This window comes from Phyllopteryx taeniolatus, chromosome 10, assembly GCF_024500385.1.
Source record: "Phyllopteryx taeniolatus isolate TA_2022b chromosome 10, UOR_Ptae_1.2, whole genome shotgun sequence".
Taxonomy (NCBI): domain Eukaryota; kingdom Metazoa; phylum Chordata; class Actinopteri; order Syngnathiformes; family Syngnathidae; genus Phyllopteryx; species Phyllopteryx taeniolatus.
Genome location: NC_084511.1, coordinates 1,828,935 through 1,850,904, shown reverse-complemented (window position 1 = coordinate 1,850,904; position 21,970 = coordinate 1,828,935). Strand labels below are relative to the sequence as shown.

The window sequence follows — 21,970 nt, the reverse complement described above, 5'->3', positions numbered from 1 at the left end:
GTTGGACCTGCTTGACGGGTCTGGTCTCACTGTGTTGACCCTCCTTCATTTCGTGCCTGGTGCATCATGGGCGGATGCTTGTGTGACCCCACCTTTCGCTACGCGAGGCCACGGGTGGCTGTGAAGTGCGATTCATGGCGGCGCAAAAACAAAAGTCCACAAAATTGCAAATGAGTCTGCATTCTGCAGTACGCAGGAAGGAAGAATGGAAAGAATGGCGGCCAAAGCGAGCCACAGAAAGATCAAAACGAAAAGCAGGCACTTTCGACATAACAAACAATGCATAGGAGAAGAGAGGCTCGGAACCAGCACAGAAGGAATTGCACATCACAAGTGCACTGCAGGTGCAACAGAAGAGTCGTGTCCCAGATATAGCATGAGAAGCAAAAGGGTGGGCGGCGTGGGCAAAATGGCACTGAGGTGCACTTTGCAAGGTGTAGAGAAGAAGCGCACGGGAAGTCTGAGGTCTCTGAGAAGAGACAAAGCCCACATGTCGTGTGTTGTAGCGTAAGTGACGAAAAACCTCATCACTCTCATAAGCTGAAGGTTGCTACATTTATGAGCTACGAGTTCTCGATTACAGAGGCTTCATTATTAAACTCAAAACACAACAAGGAGAGGAATTTTATAGAATATTTAATGAAATCTACGAGGGATCTATAGGGAAACACGCAGAGGGGTCTAACTACAAAAAGGAAACACGAATAATGGTGAAAGAAAGAAAAATAGGCGTACGAAAAGGGAACTAGGACATCGTGTGTTCCTGGGCTAAAAATGAAAATGTGAGCGTTTAATGCATTGAGTCAGAGCAAGAGAGCAAAATTGGGATTTGTGTGAAGCTAGCATTTCCCCCAAAATTATTAGGTACTAATCTTGCACATTTTGTCAACGATTGTTGTGCTACTCACAACCGTAGATCAGGTGTCTCTGGGAATGGCCTTTCTCCGCGTGTCTCAAGAGGCAAACGAAGCAGGTTTAGTTGAAGAAGCACCACCACCAAGTAAAAACAAAAAGAGGTGCCACAAGAACAGTTGTGCTGGCGGGGTGTGCTATTAACCTTTCCTGCTGTTTGAACTTGTGGCGGGCCTAGCTCTTGCTCTCAGCTGCGTGCGTGACCGGTACGGAATGCCGGTAGTTTCTTACTGAGGCTTCGTCAACAGATCAGGGCTAGGAAAACGGCTTCTTTCCTTAGGCAGCGCCGACGTCTTAGTCCACCTGTCGCTCGCGCATATGGTGGCACAAAGAGGACAAAGGAAAAGGAAGAGAGAGGGGGTTGGCAGCACAGTGGAGCCGTGCCTAGATAAACCCTCAGCATGAGAATACTCCCAACTTTGTACTCTTACAAAGTTCAAGCATATATATATATATATATATATATATATATATATATATTCAAGCATATAGAATGATTGCTTAAACTCTAGTCTTGGCAGATCAACAGCCATAAGTATTCAGACCCTTTGCTGTGACACTCATATATTTAACTCTGGTGCTGTCCATTTCTTCTGATCATCTTGAGATGGTTCTCCACCTTCATTGGAGTCCAGCTGTGTTTAATTATACCGATTCTGGCTGTGTGTATGTGTATGTACATGTCTGCATGTCATTTCATGATTAGGAAAGCCACACACCTGTCTATAGAATACCTTACAGTTGACAGTGCATGTCAGAAAAAATGATAATCATGAGGTCCAAGGAACTGCCCGAAGAGCTGAGAGACAGAATTGGGGCAAGGCACAGATCTGGCCAAGGTTACAAAAAAGAAATCTGCTGCACTTAAGATTCCTAAGAGCATAGTGGCGTCCATAATCCTTAAATGGAAGACGTTTGGGACGACCAGAACCCTTCCCAGAGCTGGCCATCCGGCCAAACTGAGCAATCGGTAGAGAAGAGCCTTTGTGAGAGAGGTAAAGAAGAACCTGAAGATCACTGTGGCTGAGCTCCAGAGATGCAGTCAGGAGATGGGAGAAAGTTCTAGAAAGTCAACCATCACTGCAGCCCTCCACCAGTCAGGGCTTTATGGCAGAGTGGCCCGACGGAAGCCTCTTCTCAGTGCAAGACACATGAGGTTGCTAAAAAAACACCTGAAGGACTCCAACCTGGTCAGAAATAAGATTCTCTGGTCTGATGAGACCAAGATAGAACTTTTTGGCCTTAATTCAAAGCAGTATGTGTGGAGAAAACCAGGCCCTGCTCATCACCTGTCCAATACAGTCCCAACAGTGTGAAGCATGGTGGTGGAAACATCATGCTGTGGGGGTGTTTTTCAGCTGCAGGGACAGAACGACTGGTTGCAATCGATGGAACGATGAATGCGGCCAAGGACAGGGATATCTTGGAAGAAAACCTTCTCCAGAGTGCTCGGGACCTCAGACTGGGCCGAAGGTTCACCTTCCAACAAGACAATGACCCTAAGCACACAGCTTAAATAATGAAAGAGTGGCTTCAGAACAACTCTGTGACTGTTCTTGAATGGCCCAGCCAGAGCCCTGATTTAAACCCAATTGAGCATCTCTGGAGAGACCTGAAAATGGCTGTTCACCAATGTTAACCATCCAACCTGACAGAACTGGAGAGGATCTGCAAGGAGGAATGGCAGAGGATCCCCAAATCCAGGTGTGAAAAACTTCATTCCCAGAAAGACTTTTTTCTGTCAATATGGGGTGCTGTGTGTACATTAATGAGAAAAAAAATGGACTTAAATGATTTTAGCAAATATAACAAAAAGTGAAAAATTTAAGGGGTTCTGGATACTTTCCATACCCACTGTATATATATCTTTAAATAAATATCTAATGTATTAAATGTGTGTTTTGTGTATGCGTGATGTGTGTGTGCTCTGTGCAGCGCCGTGACAGACTTTGAATGAGGAAAACACTAACGTCTATAAAATCCAAAATATTGGTTGCAATCGTTCTGATATTTTCAGAGGTTGAAGTAGGCATAAGTAGAAATTTCCACATAAACTTTGGTGGTGATTGATTGCGGAAGGGGCGGATGTTTTCGAGGAGTTTAAAGAAGAAGAGCTCTATGATGTTCTGCTCGTTGGGCCATACACGTACGAGGCAGCTGCGTTTGTTGTTTGTTTATTTGTGGAGGCGACTGACTGTTTATGGGTGCGCAGCACAGATAAACACCGTATTAAAAAAGAAGACAATGTATAGCTTTCTTCATAATAACCAGCGTGGTCTACAACGAGTCTCCTGGAAATGACGTCACAGCCGAAGAGTGCCAATTTTGGGGGATCTTCGTTGCCAAGCAGGTTGCTATGGGACAAACTCCCAAAATACTGGGTAAATTGCAAAAATAAAAAAATTTCAAAATTGTTTTTCCTGATGACTTTCAGCGTCGTATCCACACTTTGCTAATTGTTTTATTTTATTTGACATGACCCGTTTAAGCAACATCAAGCTATTTCTATACAGTATATAAGTGTATAGGAAACGTTTTCCATCAAATCCCAAATATTGGGGTGATCATTCTGATATTTTCTAAGGTTGAAGTGGGCATAGGTAGAGATCTCCCGATAAATGTTGGTGACGATGGCAATTTGGACAAAAGTGAGAATGTGTAAGCAGGAAATGGTATTTCTCTCTTCACAATATTTAAAAAAAGTCTTTTTTTTTTTTGAAAGTGGTGTAGTTGGCCCATTGTGTGTACTGTATTCTCAAGCTCAACAAAAGACAGCAATGTGAGTTTAGGAGCGCATGTGATGATTCAGTCTGAGAGGATGAAAACAGAGGCACTCAGCACAGTGGGTCATGTTTAACAAACAACTTTATTCGAATTTAGATGGAGGCTAGGAATAAAAGACATTGGAAACAAAGTTCTGGGGAAATATTGTGAAGCAACAGAAACGTCTTTACTGTTTCTTTGAATTTTACAGTCATGAATCCAGCAGGTTGACAGGTCCACCTCATTAACATGGATCAAGTTCAGGTCAAGTAAAATTTTTATAGCCCTGCTGCACACTTGTTGTTGCATATGTTTGCTCTCTCACCATGTTTTCATCAGATGCTCTATTCCAAAGTAAGTGTGACAGAAAAAAGCAGAAAGATAATAAAGAAGTAGCAGTTCCAGAGGGACAGCAACAATATATATAGCACCCCTAGCTACCGGGGGTCCCACGTTGGTGACAGTGGCCCTCTCTGAGTACTGTGGGATGACCTCAAATTGGCCGCCTTCATCAATCGCCTGTATTTGGATGGATTCCTCCTCGTCCTTGTGTTCCTCCGCCTTACATGCAGGAGACAGTCGTACGAACAAGTTTAGAAGGTTTAATTTCCCAGGTACATAACCTTGATGGACACAATCGAAACACTTAGCGATTCGAATCTATAAACTTAATATACACATACTGTACATACAAATGATCATGGTAATCAAATGTGACAAATAATCAGTAGAAAGCAAACAAGGAATCCTCTCACAATGTCGTGGTCTGGTAAGTGGTTGTTGGTCAGCATTGCATCCTCCTGAACCAGTGGGGAGGGTCCAGGAGCGGGAAGAGGGGTTATCTCTCCAGGCAGGGAGCCAGCGCTCCCCATCCAACTAATCGAGTTACCTGCACGTGAACAAGAAACATCCCTTTCAGTGTATGCGTGTGTGTGCGTGGAAGGGTGGTTGGTATGAGTGGGGTAATGTTTCCCTGGCCCGTGTCTTGCGCTGCTTAACCTGAGTTGGCGTGAACCTAAAGATCTCTTTTGTAGCAGCTTGATAAACTACAAAGGTTTATGGGGAAGTGCAGATTCGGGCTTGAGAGTTTGCACATGCAGGTTTATGATGCCTTGTTGATCAGTGTGCTGATTGAGTGGCAGAAGGAGGGTTTTCCACTTCTCCTCTTCTTGTGCCACTTTGAGTAAGCCCTGAGCTCCATATTCAGAAGCACACACATGGACAAATCTTTCAAATAAGAAACAACCACATAAAAATGATCCCAAGGTTTTGGTAGAGGACCCCTGACCTTCAGCTGAGCTCAAGTCTTCTGACACTGATAAACATATTTCACTGCAGAATGCCTTGATACTTGGGCTCTTATTATATTCTGCACAGATTCAAGACATCCTGTGCCAAATGCAAAGAAGCTCCAGAACATAACAGAGCCTACGCTATAAAAACATACAGTAATGACATAAATAGAATGTAGAATAGAAGAGTTAAATTGTTTAGTGACACTCTGTGCTTTAGTTCAATGGTCATTATGCTGCTCCTTGTGATGTATGTGCGCCTTGGCCACCATACGGCGCTCGCATCTCAAGTTTGAGCTCACAAGTCAAAGCAATTTAGTCCATGTGTGAAAATAAAGATAGTCATGCTAAGTCTCAAGCATACTGTATAACGTCATATATGCCGACTGCACTATGACCACCAGCACAATCTAATGAGATCAGACTTACGTAGGCAGATGTTGTGGGAGAACATTTGTCGGAGTCTCAGACATTCCTGCCATTGGTTGCCACTCCCTTTACAGTTGCATGACAATGACACAGCTGCAGAGTCATTACCAATGTAGTTTGGAGTCATGATAGTACCTAAACATCAGAAAGATTGTTTCGTCACCGAAATTTGACTTTGGACATGTTATTTGTCACAATATTAGGCTGGGTCCAACGCGGTTGCCATGAAAACAGGTACAGAGGTGTATACTTCTAGTTCTCAAGAAACAGTTGGGAATTGTTTTGTTATTCTTTCCAGATGTCTGATGTCAAAATTGTATTCCAGTTGTTTCGGTGGAGGAGGTGTTCAAAACCCTCGTCGAGAGGGAATTACCCAAGGTTAGCACCAGGCAGTCGTTGTTAAAATGGTGTGGACGAATGGGGGACTCTGATAGATAGATAGATTACGTATTCATCCTGTGAGGGAAATTAAATAGTAAAGTTTTAATAGTAAAGATCATATTCATGAGTATATATTACAGAATAAATAAATACAGATGAATAGAACGTTGAACTTTCCCCAAGTCATGAGACAATGTGTTCAGTTCAGTTTGATGACTATTTTATGAAGAAAAATATGTTTCGATCGAACATTAACAACAACATATTTTCATGTCGTCTTTGAACATTTTTCTAGATTTAAATACATTCATTGGGTCCGGTGGCTATCTCCCCGAGTTTGTGTTTTTCTGCATTGAAATCTAGAGTTTGTCCTGAAGGAGGTACAATGTGGAACGACAATTTCAGCTAACATTTCCTCTGTACTTCACTTTCACCGTCAACCCCCCCCCCCCCCCCCCCCCCCCCCCCCCCTTCCGCATCTCATACCGACGAGTCCTGCATAGGCTTGGAGGCAGAGACCTGCTGAGTCTCTCAGACAGCCGCTGGTTGTTCGTGGCGATGGCTCGCAGTTCTGAATAAAGTCAGCTAATCTGGACCTGCAAATATAAAAGAATGTACATCAAAAATCAAAAGACTGTATGTTGCTGAACATTTGTCTCGTATAGCTGTGTTTGCGAACATATTAATTTAGATTAAGTTTCATATATATATATATATTTTTTAACACTTTATCTAGTATTCTCTTTGTTCTTGCTCTCAAGATTGTTTAGTAGCGCAGGTTTTGGGATGTGTTGTGTGTGTTTCCTCTCCCTTTGCTTTGTTTTTGTTTTTCATATTAAATGTGGGGCGGCACGGTGACCGACCATCTGCCTCACAGTTCTGAGGACTGGGGTTCAATCCCTGGCCCCGCCTGTGTGGAGTTTGCATGTTCTCCTCATGCCTGCGTGTGTTTTCTCCGGGCACTCCGGTTTCCTCCCACATCCCAAAAACATGCTTGATAGGTAAATTGAAGACTTGGCTGGCGACCAGTTCAGGGTGTACCCCACCACTCGCCCGAAGGTAGCTGGGATAGGCTCCAGCACACCCGCGACCCTTGTGAGGAGAAGCGGAACAGAAGATCCATCCATCCATTTTCCCTTCCGTATTCCAAAAGCTGTTAACGTACTGTATGTATGACTTTCATAATTTGAATTATGCTAGTTATGCGTCTCAGTTGGACATGCGCTGTAGTAAATGCTGAAGAAGCTTTATAAGATCACGAAAACAACAGCGTGGTGCACCATTGAGGTTTCGGCTGTGACCTTGCACATGTTGATATTGAACACTTAATGTCCATACTAAACAGCTGTCCATTTTTTGCAAAGTAGCATATACAGTATTTTGGATGGAAATGCCAATGGTTTAATTTGTAAAAACTTCTTGAAATATTTACATTTTTAGTCTTATCGTGTACACGAGAGGCCAAAAGGCTTTTCGGTTTTAAGGGTGTTTTTATGTCGTATGTTAACCGCTCCCGAGAGCAATGACTGGACTGCCATACTGACATTCAAATCAGCACTGTTCAAATTAAATTCTGTCAGTTGTCAAGTGATTAAAAGAAAAGTCCATATATCTTTGGAATGCTAAAGTGAAAAACAATTCTAACAAATCAACTTGCCTCTATTGTCATTTGTGCCTTGATCTTTTTCTAAAACAAAAGAAAAATAGATATTCATCCATGTTCATACTGTCATACATATTGTATGATTTCCTGTACTGGAACCTCACAGTACAGGAAATCATACAAGGAAAACGGTTAGCTAAGAAGAAGTGGGACACTGAGAGGACCGAGGAGAGGCGAAAGGAATACATTGAGATGCGACACAGGGCAAAGGTAGAGGTGGCAAAGGCAAAACAAGAGGCATATGATGACATGTATGGCAGGTTGGACACTAAAGAAGGAGAAAAGGATCTATACAGGCTGGCCAGACAGAGGGATAGAGATGGGAAGGATGTGCAGCAGGTTAGGGTGATTAAGGATAGAGATGGAAATATGTTGACTGGTGCCAGCAGTGTGCTAGGTAGATGGAAAGAATACTTCGAGGAGTTGATGAATGAGGAAAATGATAGAGAAGGGAGAGTAGAAGAGGCAAGTGTGGTGGACCAGGAAGTGGCAATGATTAGTAAGGGGGAAGTTAGAAAGGCCTTAAAGAGGATGGAAAATGGAAAGGCAGTTGGTCCTGATGACATTCCTGTGGAGGTATGGAAGCATCTAGAAGAGGTGGGTGTGGAGTTTTTGACCAGCTTGTTCAATAGAATTCTAGTGCGTGAGAAGATGCCTGAGGAATGGAGGAAAAGTGTACTGGTGCCCATTTTTAAGAACAAAGATGATGTGCAAAGCTGTGGGAACTATAGAGGAATAAAGTTGATGAGCCACACAATGAAGTTATGGGAAAGAGTAGTGGAGGCTAGACTCAGGACAGAAGTGAGTATTTGCGAGCAACAGTATGGTTTCATGCCTAGAAAGAGTACCACAGATGCATTATTTGCCTTGAGGATGTTGATGGAAAAGTACAGAGAAGGTCAGAAGGAGCTACATTGTGTCTTTGTAGATCTAGAGAAAGCCTATGACAGAGTACCCAGAGAGGAACTGTGGTACTGCATGCGGAAGTCTGGAGTGGCAGAGAAGTATGTTAGAATAATACAGGACATGTACGAGGGCAGCAGAACAGCGGTTAGGTGTGCTGTCGGTGTGACAGAAGAATTTAAGGTGGACGTGGGACTGCATCAGGGATCAGCCCTGAGCCCCTTCCTTTTTGCAGTGGTGATGGATAGGCTGACAGATGAGGTTAGACTGGAATCCCCGTGGACCATGATGTTTGCAGATGACATTGTGATCTGCAGTGAAAGCAGGGAGCAGCTGGAGGAACAGTTAGAAAGATGGAGGCATGCACTGGAAAGAAGAGGAATGAAGATTAGCCGAAGTAAAACAGAATATATGTGCATGAATGAGAGGGGTGGTGGGGGAAGAATGAGGCTACAGGGAGAAGAGATGGCAAGGGTAGAGGACTTTAAATACCTGGGGTCAACCGTCCAGAGCAATGGTGAGTGTGGTCAGGAAGTGAAGAAACGGGTCCAAGCAGGTTGGAACGGGTGGAGGAAGGTGTCAGGTGTGTTATGTGACAGAAGAGTCTCTGCTAGGATGAAGGGCAAAGTTTATAAAACAGTGGTGAGGCCAGCCATGATGTATGGATTAGAGACAGTGGCACTGAAGAGAAAACAGGAAGCAGAGCTGGAGGTGGCGGAAATGAAGATGTTGAGGTTCGCTCTCGGAGTGACCAGGTTGGATAAAATTAGAAATGAGCTCATCAGAGGGACAGCCAAGGTTCGATGTTTTGGAGACAAAGTTAGAGAGAGCAGACTTCAATGGTTTGGACACGTCCAGAGGAGAGAGAGTGAGTATATTGGTAGAAGGATGATGAGGATGGAGCTGCCAGGCAAGAGAGCTAGAGGAAGACCAAAGAGAAGGTTGATGGATGTCGTGAGGGAAGACATGATGGCAGTTGGTGTTCGAGAGGAGGATGCAGGAGATAGGCTCTCATGGAAAAGGATGACGCGCTGTGGCGACCCCTAACGGGACAAGCCGAAAGGAAAAGAAGAAGAAGAAGTTCATACTGTACATCCTTCACAAACAAACCCTTAATTTGTTAATGCTGTTCATCTGCTTCATGCAGGCAGTGGGGTTGGAAAAAAGGATGGTGAAATCTCATGGCTATTCTGCTGCTCTATGGATCGCTGTAGCAGCTGTCCAAATTTCAGACTGCTCAGAGAATCATTTGCTCATTGGATGGCCACTCAGGACTTGCTCCTAATTTCCCGCCTGTACCCTGCACACTGCACAACACCCAACACGTGATATGGATGCTTCACATTGGACTTGACCTGGGTTTGATTCTCACAGTGTATGCCCGGCTTCAGGGCCATGTCTGACCTGCACAGGGCGTCCCTGCGGCAGAAGCTTTGTTGGTGGAGGCAGTTGGGCTGCAGGCCCTCCATCTCGTCATAAGCACAGGAGGGTACAATGGTCTTCCTCCTCCTCTCACCACACAGAGTGTTTGTGCAGGGGCAGAAAAGGACACCAAAGCTATATTCCTTCGGTACTTTCTCCATGAATCTTCTCAGAGCCCGGTGACATTTGTGCTGGTTACATCGATTGGTTCCAGGTACCTTCTTGGTGCATGCCAGAACATACTCTGATCGGAGAGCACCACACTTCTCATATAGGCCACAGTCCTGAGCCGCTTTCAGGCACTGGTTTTCCACATCACCTTGAATGACAGGCAAGGCTGTAAAAAAATAAGTGATAAACGTCATGTAAAGCTTTTTCCCCAAAATTATATCCTTTAACTTTTATCTATAGTTTTTAAAGTGTGAGATTCAGCAGTAGAGAAACATGCAACAATTCTTGTCTTACTGTATTTAGATCTTCGGTTGATTAGATACAGTGGATATTGAAAGTCGACACACCCCTATTCAAATGCCAGATTTTTGTGATATAAAGAAAATGAGACCAAGATAAATCCTTTTAATATTTTCCACCAGTAGTGTGTCCTATACCATGTACAACTCAATTGAAAAAAATGAAACTTTTAGAGAGTGGAAGTAAATTTAAACAGCTGATATGATGGGGTTACACAAGTGTGCACACCCTCTTATAACACGGCTAGCATGGACTAAGTAACTATTAATAGGATTTCAGTTTTATCACTGATGAGTTATAGAAAGTTGGATGGGAACCAGTGTTTGAGTTCAGAGAAGCAGTCAGTAATGGAGGAAGGAGGAAGAGGTTTGGTGGAGAGGTAGAGCTTGCTGTCATCCACGTAACAGTAAAGGTGTAAATTGAATTTACGGAACATATTGCCAAGAGATAGGATGTGGGTGATAAAGAGGATGGGGGGCCAAGACAGAGCCCTGGGGGATACCAGTAGAAACGGGGGATGAATGGGATTTGAATGATTTCATTTGAACAAATGGGTGCAGACTGGTAAGAACTGAATCACTGTGCGATGCCAATGTGGTGGAGTCTGTTCAGGAGGATGGTGTGAGAGATGGTATCGAAAGCTGCAGTCAGATCAAGGAGGATGAGGATGGTGAGGAAGCCAGAGTCAGCTGCCAGGACGAGGTTGTTGGTGATCTTGACCAGTGCTGCTTCGGTGGTATGGAGCCTTCTCTGCTGGCCTAACCCTTATCAAAAACAGTGACCTTAATTTACATCTTACACAAAATTATATTAATTGATTTAGGGTGAGAAGCTCAGTCATCCGGGAGGATGAGCCACTGCTCCTCCACATCGAAAGGAGCCAGATGAGGTGGCTGGGGCATCTGATTCGGATGCCTCCCGGGCGCCTGTCTGCTGTTTTATGAATGTAATCTTCGAAGGGCCTTCAGACTCAAGATTGCTGGCCGATGCCAAATACACACAATAGAAATGTCATTTAAAAAAAAAAAAATCTGAACCAATTAGATTTCAGATTGAATAAACAGCAGTATCTCGCGGGCCCCCAGTGACATTGGAATTTTTCCGTTCTCTGATTGGTACTCGAATGGAATTTCTCTGCATTATGTGAAGCCAATGACTCAGCAAGATGTCAAACATGACCGAAATAATGGTTAGAACTTCACTTTCAAGGCAGGTCAAGGTCTTGAATGACGACCACATTTTTGTTTACATGTACAGGTATTTTTGCCGAAGAAGTTCAAATAAACAGAGGTTCGTGCCTTGAGTTTTGGATAATAATTTTGATGACATAACATTCTATTTACAGGTAGTGATTTTGATCAATGTCTACTATTCAATTTACAGTAATTTATAATTTATAACATTTGATTAATAAACTGTTAACAGCTTGGCATGAAAAACCGAACAAGAGAAACTGATGTCATTTTCGGATTCAGCTGAATCAGTAGAAAAAAACTGACAATTTACAATGTTGTTTTTTTTTTTTTTTGTAACCCAGTGTTATTGGAAGTGAGGCTATAGAATTTAAATACTGTATGTAATTTTTACAGATAAAAGCTGCGACAGGTGGCAAAAAAGACTGGGAAAGTTGAGGAATGCTCCTCAAACACCTGTTTGGAACATCCCACAGGTGATCAGGCTAATTGGGAACAGGTGGGTGCCATGATTGGGTAGAAAAGGAGCTTCCCTGAATTGCTCAGTCATTCACAACCAAAGATGGGGCGAGGTTCACCTCTTTGTGAACAAGTGTGTGAGAAAATAGTCGAACAGTTTAAAGACAATGTTCCTCAACGTACAATTGCAATGAATTTAGGGATTTCATCATCTACGGTCCATAATATCATCAAAAGGTTCAGAGAATCTGGAGAAATCACTGCATGTAAGCGGCAAGGCTGCAAACCAACATTGATGCCCGTGCCCTTCGATCCCTCAGGCGGCACTGCACCAAAAACTGACATCAATGTGTAAAGGATATCACCACATGGGCTCAGGAACACATCAGAAAACCATCCATCCATCCGTTTTCTGAGCCGCTTCTCCTCACTAGGGTCGCTGGCGTGCTGGAGCCTATCCCAGCTATCATTGGGCAGGAGGCGGGGTACACCCTGAACTGGTTGCCAGCCAATCCCAGGGCACATACAAACAAACAACCATTCACACTCACATTCACACCTACGGGAAATTTAGAGTTGTCAATTAACCTAGCATGGATGTTTTTGGGATGTGGGAGGAAACCGGAGTGCCCGGAGAAAACCCACGCAGGCACGGGGAGAACATGCAAACTCAACACACGCGGGGCCGGGTTTTGAACTCCCGTACTCAGAAGTGTGAGGCAGATGTGCTAACGAGTCTTCCACCGAGTGGACCACGTTCCACGCCTCTATTGTTGAGGCTGCAGCCTGGAGCTGTGGCCATGAAGTGGTTGGTGCCTGTTGTGGTGGTAATCCCCGAACCCGTTGGTGGACACCAGTGGTAAGGGATGTTGTCAAGCTAAAGAAGGAATCCTATCGGGTCGTTTTGGCCTCTGGAACTCCAGAGGCAGCTGATGGGTACTGGTTGGTCAAATGGAACGCAGCTTTGGTGGTTGCTGAATCCGGTCCTGGGACGAGTTTGGTGAGGACATGGAAAACTACTTCAAGATGACTTTGAGGAAATTCTGATTCACCATCTGACATCTCAGGAAGGGGAAGTAGTGCAGCATCAACATTATGTATAGTGGGGATGGGGAGCTGATGACCTCGCCGCCTTCCCAGGAGGAAAGCTTCTCGGTGGTAAGGCCCCAGCGGTGGATGAGATCCGTCCGGAGTTCCTGAAGGCTCTGGATGTTGTAGGGATGTCCTGGTTGACATGCCTCTACAAACTCGTGTGGAAATCGGTTACAGTGCTTCTGAATTGGCAGACCAGGGTGGTGATCCCCCTTTTTAAGGAGGACCAGAGGGTGTGTTTCAACTATTGGGTGATCACACTCCTCAACCTCCTATTCAGGGGTTCTGAAGAGGAGGGTCCATTAGGAAGTTTTATCTCAGATTCAGGGGGAGCACTGTGGTTTTCGTCCTGGCCATGGAACAGTAGACCAGCTATATACCCTTTGCAGGGTCCTCAAGGGTGCATGCACAGCCGAGGTGTTGTGGGGGTCCGGTTTGGCAACGTCAGTATTACGTCTCTGCTTTTGATAATGTAGTTCTGATGGCTGCATCAAGCCGCCATCTTTCCCTCTCACTGGAGAGGTTCGCAGCCGAGTGTAAAGTGGGTGGGATGAAAAGCCGCTCCTCCAAACCTGAGACTATGGTCCTCAATCAGTAAAAGGTGGAATGCCGTCTCCTGGTTGAGGAAGAGATCCTGCCCCAAGTGGAGGAGTTTAAGTATCTCTTGGTTTTGCGAGGGAAGAATGAAGCAGGAGATCGCCAGACGGATCAATGCAGTGATGCGGACTCTGTATCAGTCTGCTCTGATAAAGAAGAAGCTGAGCCGGAACGTAAAGTGCTCAATTTACCGGTTGATCTACGTTCCTTTCCTCACCTATGGTCACAAGCTGTGGGTTGTGACCAAAAGAACAAGATCGCACATACAAGCGGCCGAAATGAGTTTCCTCCGCAGGGTGTCTGGGCTTTCCCTTAGAGATAGCGTGAGAAGCTTGGTCATCTGGAAGGGGCTCAGAGACGAGCCGCTACTCCACGTAGAGAGGAGCCATATGAGGTGGCTCGTGGATCTGGTTAGGATGCCTCCCGGTCGCCTCTCTGATGAGGTGTTCCGGGCACGTCCTACTGGCAGGAGGCCCTGGAAACAACCCAAGACACGCTGAAGAGACTATGTCTCTTGGCTGGCCTGGTAGCGCCTTAGGATCTAGAGGAAGTGGAGGAAGTGGCTGGGGAGAGGGAAGTCTGGGCTTCCATGCTTCAGCTGCTCCCCCCGCGACCCGACCTCGGATAAGCAGCAGTAGATGGAAGTTCATGGTACTTTTGTGTTTAACAACAAATACTACAACGCATATTGTTGTTGGTCCTTGAACAAGTTGCACATTCATACACTATACAAACAATCAAAGCGTGTGTGGATAAATGCATGCAAGAGTGGGGAATATCACATGAGATCATCACAGTAATAAGTGACAAGTGGACTAATATGGTAGCAGCTTTTTAACATACCAAACCAGAAGGAGAAGAAGAAGGAGGCAGGTATCAAGAGAGTCCTTGACAAAGCAAGGTCATTTGTGGAGTTATTTCGGAAGTACTCAGTTGCAACACAACAGAGAAAACAGAAGGCATGGAGACCTTGCTGCTGTTGTGAATTGACATATGGGGCTCCATTGATGATGCCTTTTGGCTGTGGCCGTGAAAAAGCTTGGCTCAAGGTGTGCATACTTAGAATTGACTAATTCCGATCAGCTGTTCTAGACCAGAATGATCCCAGTTTTTGAGTTCAGGGGAAGTCGAGTAAGAATTCAGGTTGAGATTCAGAGCATTTTGAACATGTTGGCTGAAATATAAAAGTGTCAATTTCTTTTAAAAAAAAATACCAACACCTTGGTTTGGTCATACGAGTGTCCAGAAAAGGCCCCTCTGACAGCTACTTCTGTTTGACCCAGTTTACAACTGTGAAGTGAGCCACTTTAGTAAAACAGTAATCACATCAATCACCGCTGGAATCATGTTACACAGTACGTAAGATGTAAATTTGTTTTACCTGCCACTAAGGAGGCCGTGCCACTATCCATTTGTGTGTTTTCATAGGGAGAAATTTCCAACTCATCCTCCCCTGGGGAAATAATAAAATGGGAAAAATTAACAAATAGATCATGTTGAGCTACAGTAAGTTGCACTTCTAGGGTGAGATTTATGGTAAAGCACTATTTAACTGTTCCACTGAAAGAAAGAATGGAGGGCACAACAGAAGCTTTAATACTACTACTAATAAGAATAATAATTAATAACAATTAAATAAATAGAAAAAAAAACTATTTTCATTTAAATTCTTACGTACATTTGGTGTCACCAATATGGTGCCAGGTAGCCCCCAAGGACCATTTGTAGCCTGTATGACTGTTTTAATAATAATAATAATAATAATAATAATAATAGCTGCAACACTGTGTCTGGAACCCCCTGTGCGATCAGTTTGCCAGAAACCACCAAAAGTGCAGAATACAGTTGTTGTAATATTAGGGTGACAAATGTACTTGCAGTATCTCACAAAACTGTTACTGTATTTTGTATGTTCACTATGTTCAGTGTAAGGTGATTTTTTTTTAATTACAATCAATTATCCCTAGTCTTATAAAAATAAAAATAATCAAATATGATTTTTAAGCTTTGTCATTTATTGGCTCTGGTTAAATTTGCAACTGATGGTAGGTTAATTGAAAAGTCTAGATTGGTGTGAATAGGTGTGAATGTGAGCGGGAATGGTTTTCTTTTTTGGTTCTGCAATTGATTGCCGACCAGTCCAGGGTGTAGCCCGCTTCTCGCCCAAAGTCAGCTGGGATACGTTCCAAGCGCACCCTAATGGTATGGAAAATGGATGAATATTTGTGTTGCTCACAACATATTCAGAAACACATAATACTAAGTCGTTGTGTAATTTGACAATATGGCTAGGAAGATACTGTACATCCAAAAGACCTCATGGTATCTACTACAATTACAACCTGTGCGTTCATATACATAAACATGGCTTAAAAAAGTATTTGCCTCTTTCCAGTGGCGGTTCTGGCATGAATGATGTACAAAAGTACAAAATGTTACAGTTATTATTATGCTTTCATTGCGCTTTGCTTTACCACACGATAACAATATCAAGTAGTGCAACTTAAAGTTTGTAAACTCTGTATAATGAAATAAAATAAAATTGTATTATTCAATCAAACTTGTTTCTTTTTCCCAAAAAAGTACAATCGCCAAAAGTAAATATAAAAAGTACAATATAGCAAAGGTAAGTACAGTATAAGATTGATAAGTATATTAATAAGTTATACTGTGCAATATTGTACTTGTATTTATGTTAAAGCTACTTCTAGGATTTTTAAGGACTTTGATATTATATACAGCGGCTGAATAAGTATTTAACACGTCACCATTTTTCTCCCTAAATATATTTCCAAATGTGCTACTGACATGAAATGATCACCAGATGTTTGCCACTCATAACCACTCTTGGTTATGAACTGACTGAGGGGGTTCCTCCCTATGCAGTACAGCAACGGTAACAGAGCATTTCCTTGGAACATGCCACATTTGATGTTCACCTGTGCAACTGGCTTTGAGTTGGCTTCCAGAGTTGTCTTCCAAAGCCTCAGAGAGTTAGTGATGAATGTTTAGAGGATCCTGTTGATCTTATACAGTTCTAGGCACTCCAGTATCCATGTGTGTGGCATCGAGTTGTAGGTTTTCTTGTTGTCATTGCAGGCAGTCCACATGTTGGTATCTGGTTTTACAGTCTTGGGCAATTGCCCTGTTGACCAGTAGCTGGTGTTTGGCTCCCCTGATTTCTTACCAATGCCTCTCTGTGCTTTGCTTATGTATTGATCCATATGCCTACTCAATTTAGATGGTATGATTCTTTACAGGAGATTCCATGTGGTGCTGAGGCAGGTTATAGGCCGGTAGTTTCATGGTGTTATTCCGTTGTGGGGTCCTTAATAATGGGGACTGTCCGACCTTGGGTGAGCCATTCTGGATGGGATCACGATGTTGGGAGCTTATTCATTAATGCTGCCAGGCATTCAGAGATATCAGTTGGCTTCTTTAGCCAGTCGGTGTGAATCCTGTTGGGCCCTGGTGCTGTCCAGCTCTTCATCTTAGACACTCTTGCTTGGATATCTGCCACTGTTATGACTACTGGTTCTTGTTCTGGGAGGTTGCTGTGCTCTGCTTCTAAGTCTGCCAGCCATTGGGCGTTGGTATTGTGTGATGCCTCCTTCTCCCAGATACTCTTCCAGTATTGCTCTGTCTCAACCCTGGGCAGTCTTTTTTTCAACCTTGCTCCCTTGCCACTGAGAGTATACCTTAGCTGGTTTGTTAGAGAACATCATGTTTATTCTCCTGGCCTGTGTCCCACATTTGATGTTGACCTATAGAACTGGCTTTAAGTTGCCTTCCAGAGTTGTCTTCCACAGCCTCAAGGAGTTATTGATGAATTATCTTAGGATCCTGTTGATCAGTTCCAGGTACTCCAGTATCCATCTGTGTGGCATCGTGTCGTAGGCTTTCTTGTAGTGAATCCAGGCAGTGCACAGGTTGCTACTTCTGGTTTTACAGTCTTGGGCGATTGCCCTGCTGACCAGTAGCTGGTGTTTGGCTCCACTGGTGTTATTACCAATGACTTTCTACGTGCTGCTCATGTATTGATCCATATGCCTACTCATTTTAGCCGCTATGATGGCTTATAGGAGCTTCCATCTGGTGCTGAGGCAAGTTATAGGCCGGTCCAAATACCTAGGAATTCCATAGGCAAATTGCAAACATGAGGAGACAGCTCGAAGGACAGCCGCAGCCAAATACCTAAAGAGGATGAGGAAGAAAATAAATATATATTTTATTATTGTTCTTTAACTCGCTCTGAATCGCCGGCGATCAACGAATGAGCAGCCAGCATGCAGGCGGGGCTGGAACTGTACTAAACAGACTGTAATAAGATTCACCAATGAACAAGGAAGCGGAACTCCAGCGTTCTCTCACTCGTTGGGACTGTATTAGTGTACTTACTGAATGTACTGAACGTAATGAGTGATTCACAATTTGCGATTTGCCAAAGAGGGATGTGTACTACTCAGTGAACCGCTGCTTGAGGTATTAGTGATTTGCCAAGCAGTGAACTACTACCATGGGCGGAACAGTGGACGACTGGTTAGCACATCTGCCTCACAGTTCTGAGGACCGGGGTTCAATTCCCGACCCCGCCTGTGTGGAGTTTGCATGTTCTCCCCGTGCCTGCGTGGGTTTTCTCCAGGCACTCCGGTTTCCTTCCACATCCCAAAAATATGCATTCATTGAGGACTCTAAATTGCCCGTAGGTGTGAATGTGAGTGCGGATGGTTGTTTGTTTCTATGTGCCCTGCGATTGGCTGGCGACCAGTTCAGGGTGTACCCCGCCTCCTGCCCGATGATAGCTGGGATAGGCTCCAGCACGCCCGCGACCCTAGTGAGGAGAAGCGGCTCATAAAATGGATGGATGGATGAATACCATGTTCAAACATAAGGGTGTTCATACATTCACTTGGCACTAAGACACACTAGTCTGCAGTTCGTTGATTGACTTTGTGGTCGGACTTTCAGTCACTCGGCTGAAGAGAGGGGCGGAGCTGTCAACAGATCACCACCTGATGGTTTGTTGGCTCCAATGGTGGGGGAAGATGCCAGTCCAACCCGGCAGACCCAACTGTATTATGATGGTTTACTGGGAACAACCACTGTCAGAAGGAGTAACAATTCTCACCAGCGGCAGAACTTCGACCATGTCCCGGGGGAGGCAGGGGGCATTGAGTCCAAGTGGATCATGTTCCACACCTCGATTGTTGAGGCGGTCGACTGAAGCTGTGCCCATAAGGTGGTAAGTGCCTGTCATAGCAGCAATCCCCAAACCCGTTGGTGGACACCAGCGGTCAGGGATGCCGTCAAGTTTAAGGAGGAGTCCTATCTGCCTTTTTTTAGCCTGTGGAATACTGGAGGCAGTTGATGGGTTCCCGGAGGCCAAGTGGAATGCAGTTGTCGTGGTTGCTAAGGCATAAACACGGGCGTGGAAGGATATCGGTAAGGCCATGGAGAACGGCTTCGAGGAAATTCTGGTCCACCATCGAATGTCTCAGGAGGGGCAAGCAGTGCCCCATCAACATTGTGTGGGGATGGGGCGCTGCTGACCTCAAGACGTCATGAATTGGTGGCCAAATACTTTGAAGACCTCTTCAATTTCCTTCCTATGAGGCAGCAGAGTCTGGGGACTCTGAAGTGAGCTCTCCTTTCCCCAGGGTTGGGTCCAGGCAAGGGACCACATTTCACGATAAATGTATAAAAATTCTAATTGTCTCAATGTTGAAAACAGGGTTCGGCAACTCAAACTCAACCATGTCCATAAAATAATAACAAAATGTCCATCATATGCAAAGCCCAATTCCATTGAAGTTGGGATGTTGTGTAAAATGTAAATAAAATTAGAATACAAAGGTTTGCAAATCCTTTTCAACCTATATTCAATTAAATGCACAACAAAGACAATATATTTAATGTTCAAACTAATAAACCTTGTGTGTCTGTTCTTTTGTTTTGCAAATATTTACACTTTTTTAATTAGATGCCATTTTGAAATTTTTTGGTCCCAAAAAAGCTGGGACAGGGGCGTGCTTACCACTGTGTTACATCACTTACCTTTTAACATCATTCAATAAGTGTTTGGGAACTGAGGACACAAATTGTTGAAGCTCTGTAAGTGAAATTATTTCCCATGCTTGCATGATTTACAACTTGAGTTGGTCAATAGTCTCTATTGTCGTATTCATTTCACGCTTCGTAATGCGCAAAATTTTTTCAAAGAGAGACAGGTCTGAACAGCTGGTAGACCAGTCCAGTACTCACAGTCTTTTACTGCAAGCCACACTGTTGTAAAGAGCAGAATGTGGCTTGGCATTGTCTTGCTGATATAAGCAGGGGTGTCCATGAAAAAGACGTTTCATGGCATGTTACACAATGATTCCGGTTTTTAATGCATTGCTACCTGAGGGCTCGAAGGTCACGGGCATTCAATGCTGGTTTTTGGCCTTGCCGCTTATGTGCGCAGGTTTGTTCAGATTCTCTGAATCTTTTGATGATATTGTGGACTGTAGTTGATGAAATCCATAGATTCCTTGCAATTTGATGTTGAGAAACGTTTTGAAACTGTTGGACTATTGGCTCACGCAGTTGTTCACAAAGTTGTGAACCTCACCCCATCCTTGCTTGTGAACAACTGAGCCTTTTGAAGAAGAAGAAGAAGAATCATCTTTTATTGTCATGAACATGCATCCATGCACACGAAATTTGTTCTCTGCATTTAACCCATCACATTGAACACATACACATGTTAGTGGAACACACTGGAGCAGGGGGCAGCTGAAGCGCCCGGGGAGCATTTCGGGGTATCAGTGTCTTGCTCAAGGACACCACAGCCGTGAGTCCGGGGGATGTTGGCGGATGGTCCAGTCGGGGTTTTGAACCTTGGTCCCCCACGGTGGCAGGCGATGATCTTAACCATTGGGCCACGGCTGCTTCCAAGAACAAAATGATTTATTCAAGCCATTGAAAGAAGGGATTGTTTACTTGTTGTGTCTTTGGAGAAGCTTGGGCTTTTGCGAAACTTTAGAACTTGATGTCATGGTGAAATGTCCTATTTAGACTACTAGTAACAATATTCTTAGTGATTACACTGACAGCATATGCATTTGTTTGTTTATTTTTGTTAATTAAGGTAAATGGCCATCCCTCCAATCCTCCAAGAAGCAGCTTCTTCTTGTTGGGTCTTTTTTAAACAAAAAAGTGCATTTACAAACTCTCAGTCGAGGACAGTGGATACGATTGACTGTGTTTCCATGAATGAATCAAACACACACCAAACTACAAACTCAATCATATAAGAACAATAGCTTATTAGAAGTTAGATATTTTTGACTGATAACATGCTAATGTCGCCCGCGGTGTTAGAAACTGAACAGTGTGTAATTACATAAATGCTCTGATGGTGAATCGCTGTAGTGTAACACCACTTTGTTCACTTACAATGCATACATACCACCCGTGCTAAGGATGCTGTATGCATCCATTTCTTTGTATGTGTGACTAATTAGGCAGGGAGCTCTTGCCTGGACTGTCACAGTAATCCACTTAAACTACAGGGTGTTGTCAGAAGTATATTTTACTTTTTATACAGATCTGAGTAACCATCCACTTCACCCACCCCAGGACCCTGACTGACCTGACAGCAGACGAACTCTCCAGTATATTTGCACACACTGTTTCTCCTTGCGAAAGCCTCGGTCGCACTTGCAAGCCAACAAAGAGGGGTGTTTGGTCAGTAGGGCATCCTGTCTCCGCAGACAGTCGGTCACTGCCTGCTCCCCAATAGGTGACACAGAAGACTTATCTGTGCACAGCTCTAACCCCTGGTATAACGCTTCACATTGGGGGTCAGCAGTACACACATGATGGGCTTCAACACAGTCAGTTGGGAAGGCAGAGAAAGTGACGTTGGGAACTGAGAATGGCAACACACCTAAGAGACAATAAAAAGCGTCAATAACGTATTAAAGTAGGGATGTGAATCAATTAATGAACACACTGAATTATCAATTCAATAAATAAAAATTGTTAAATTAAGTTGATGCTTTGCAATAAATAAAAAGCAAAACAAATACTTGACACAACATACATTTTTCAAGTCATATACATTTTGCTCAATGAACTTCGATCTATCCATTTTCTACACTATACCCTAGGCTCAAAATGGGCTTTTTTCTCTGAGGAGCAGTTTTGCTCATCAATGACTTCATTTGAGAAGCAAATTTCTAATTTTGAGCAGCATTTTTTTCCAGGTTAATCTCACAGGGACCTGCAGCAAGGAAGTGGTATATAACCCTTTTCTGGGGTCCAGGGTGGGCAGAGACCACCTGCCAGGCCTTTAGGCCTGGTCATAACCAGCCTAAACCACTCTTTTGCTTTAGGTGCCTGTGATCAAT

The 21,970-nt window shown here is 43.9% G+C and overlaps 1 protein-coding gene across 2 annotated transcripts in view; it reads right to left on the bottom strand.

The window, feature by feature from the left end:
* Positions 1–3,759: 3,759 nt before the first annotated feature.
* The window catches only part of LOC133485124 (GDNF family receptor alpha-4-like), a 30,372-nt gene continuing 12,161 nt past the window's right edge, over positions 3,760–21,970 (bottom strand). Inside the window, exons 2-8 of one of the 2 annotated variants that reach the window (XM_061788498.1) lie at positions 21,211–21,507; positions 14,959–15,030; positions 9,748–10,102; positions 6,264–6,373; positions 5,397–5,531; positions 4,431–4,564; positions 3,760–4,236 (exon numbers count right to left, since the gene is read on the bottom strand). In XM_061788498.1, coding sequence (XP_061644482.1) covers positions 3,997–4,236; positions 4,431–4,564; positions 5,397–5,531; positions 6,264–6,373; positions 9,748–10,102; positions 14,959–15,030; positions 21,211–21,507 — 1,343 coding nt within the window. In that variant the 3' untranslated portion in view covers positions 3,760–3,996. The remainder of the gene's footprint in view (positions 4,237–4,430; positions 4,565–5,396; positions 5,532–6,263; positions 6,374–9,747; positions 10,103–14,958; positions 15,031–21,210; positions 21,508–21,970) is intronic. The other variant, XM_061788499.1, reaches the window with a different exon arrangement.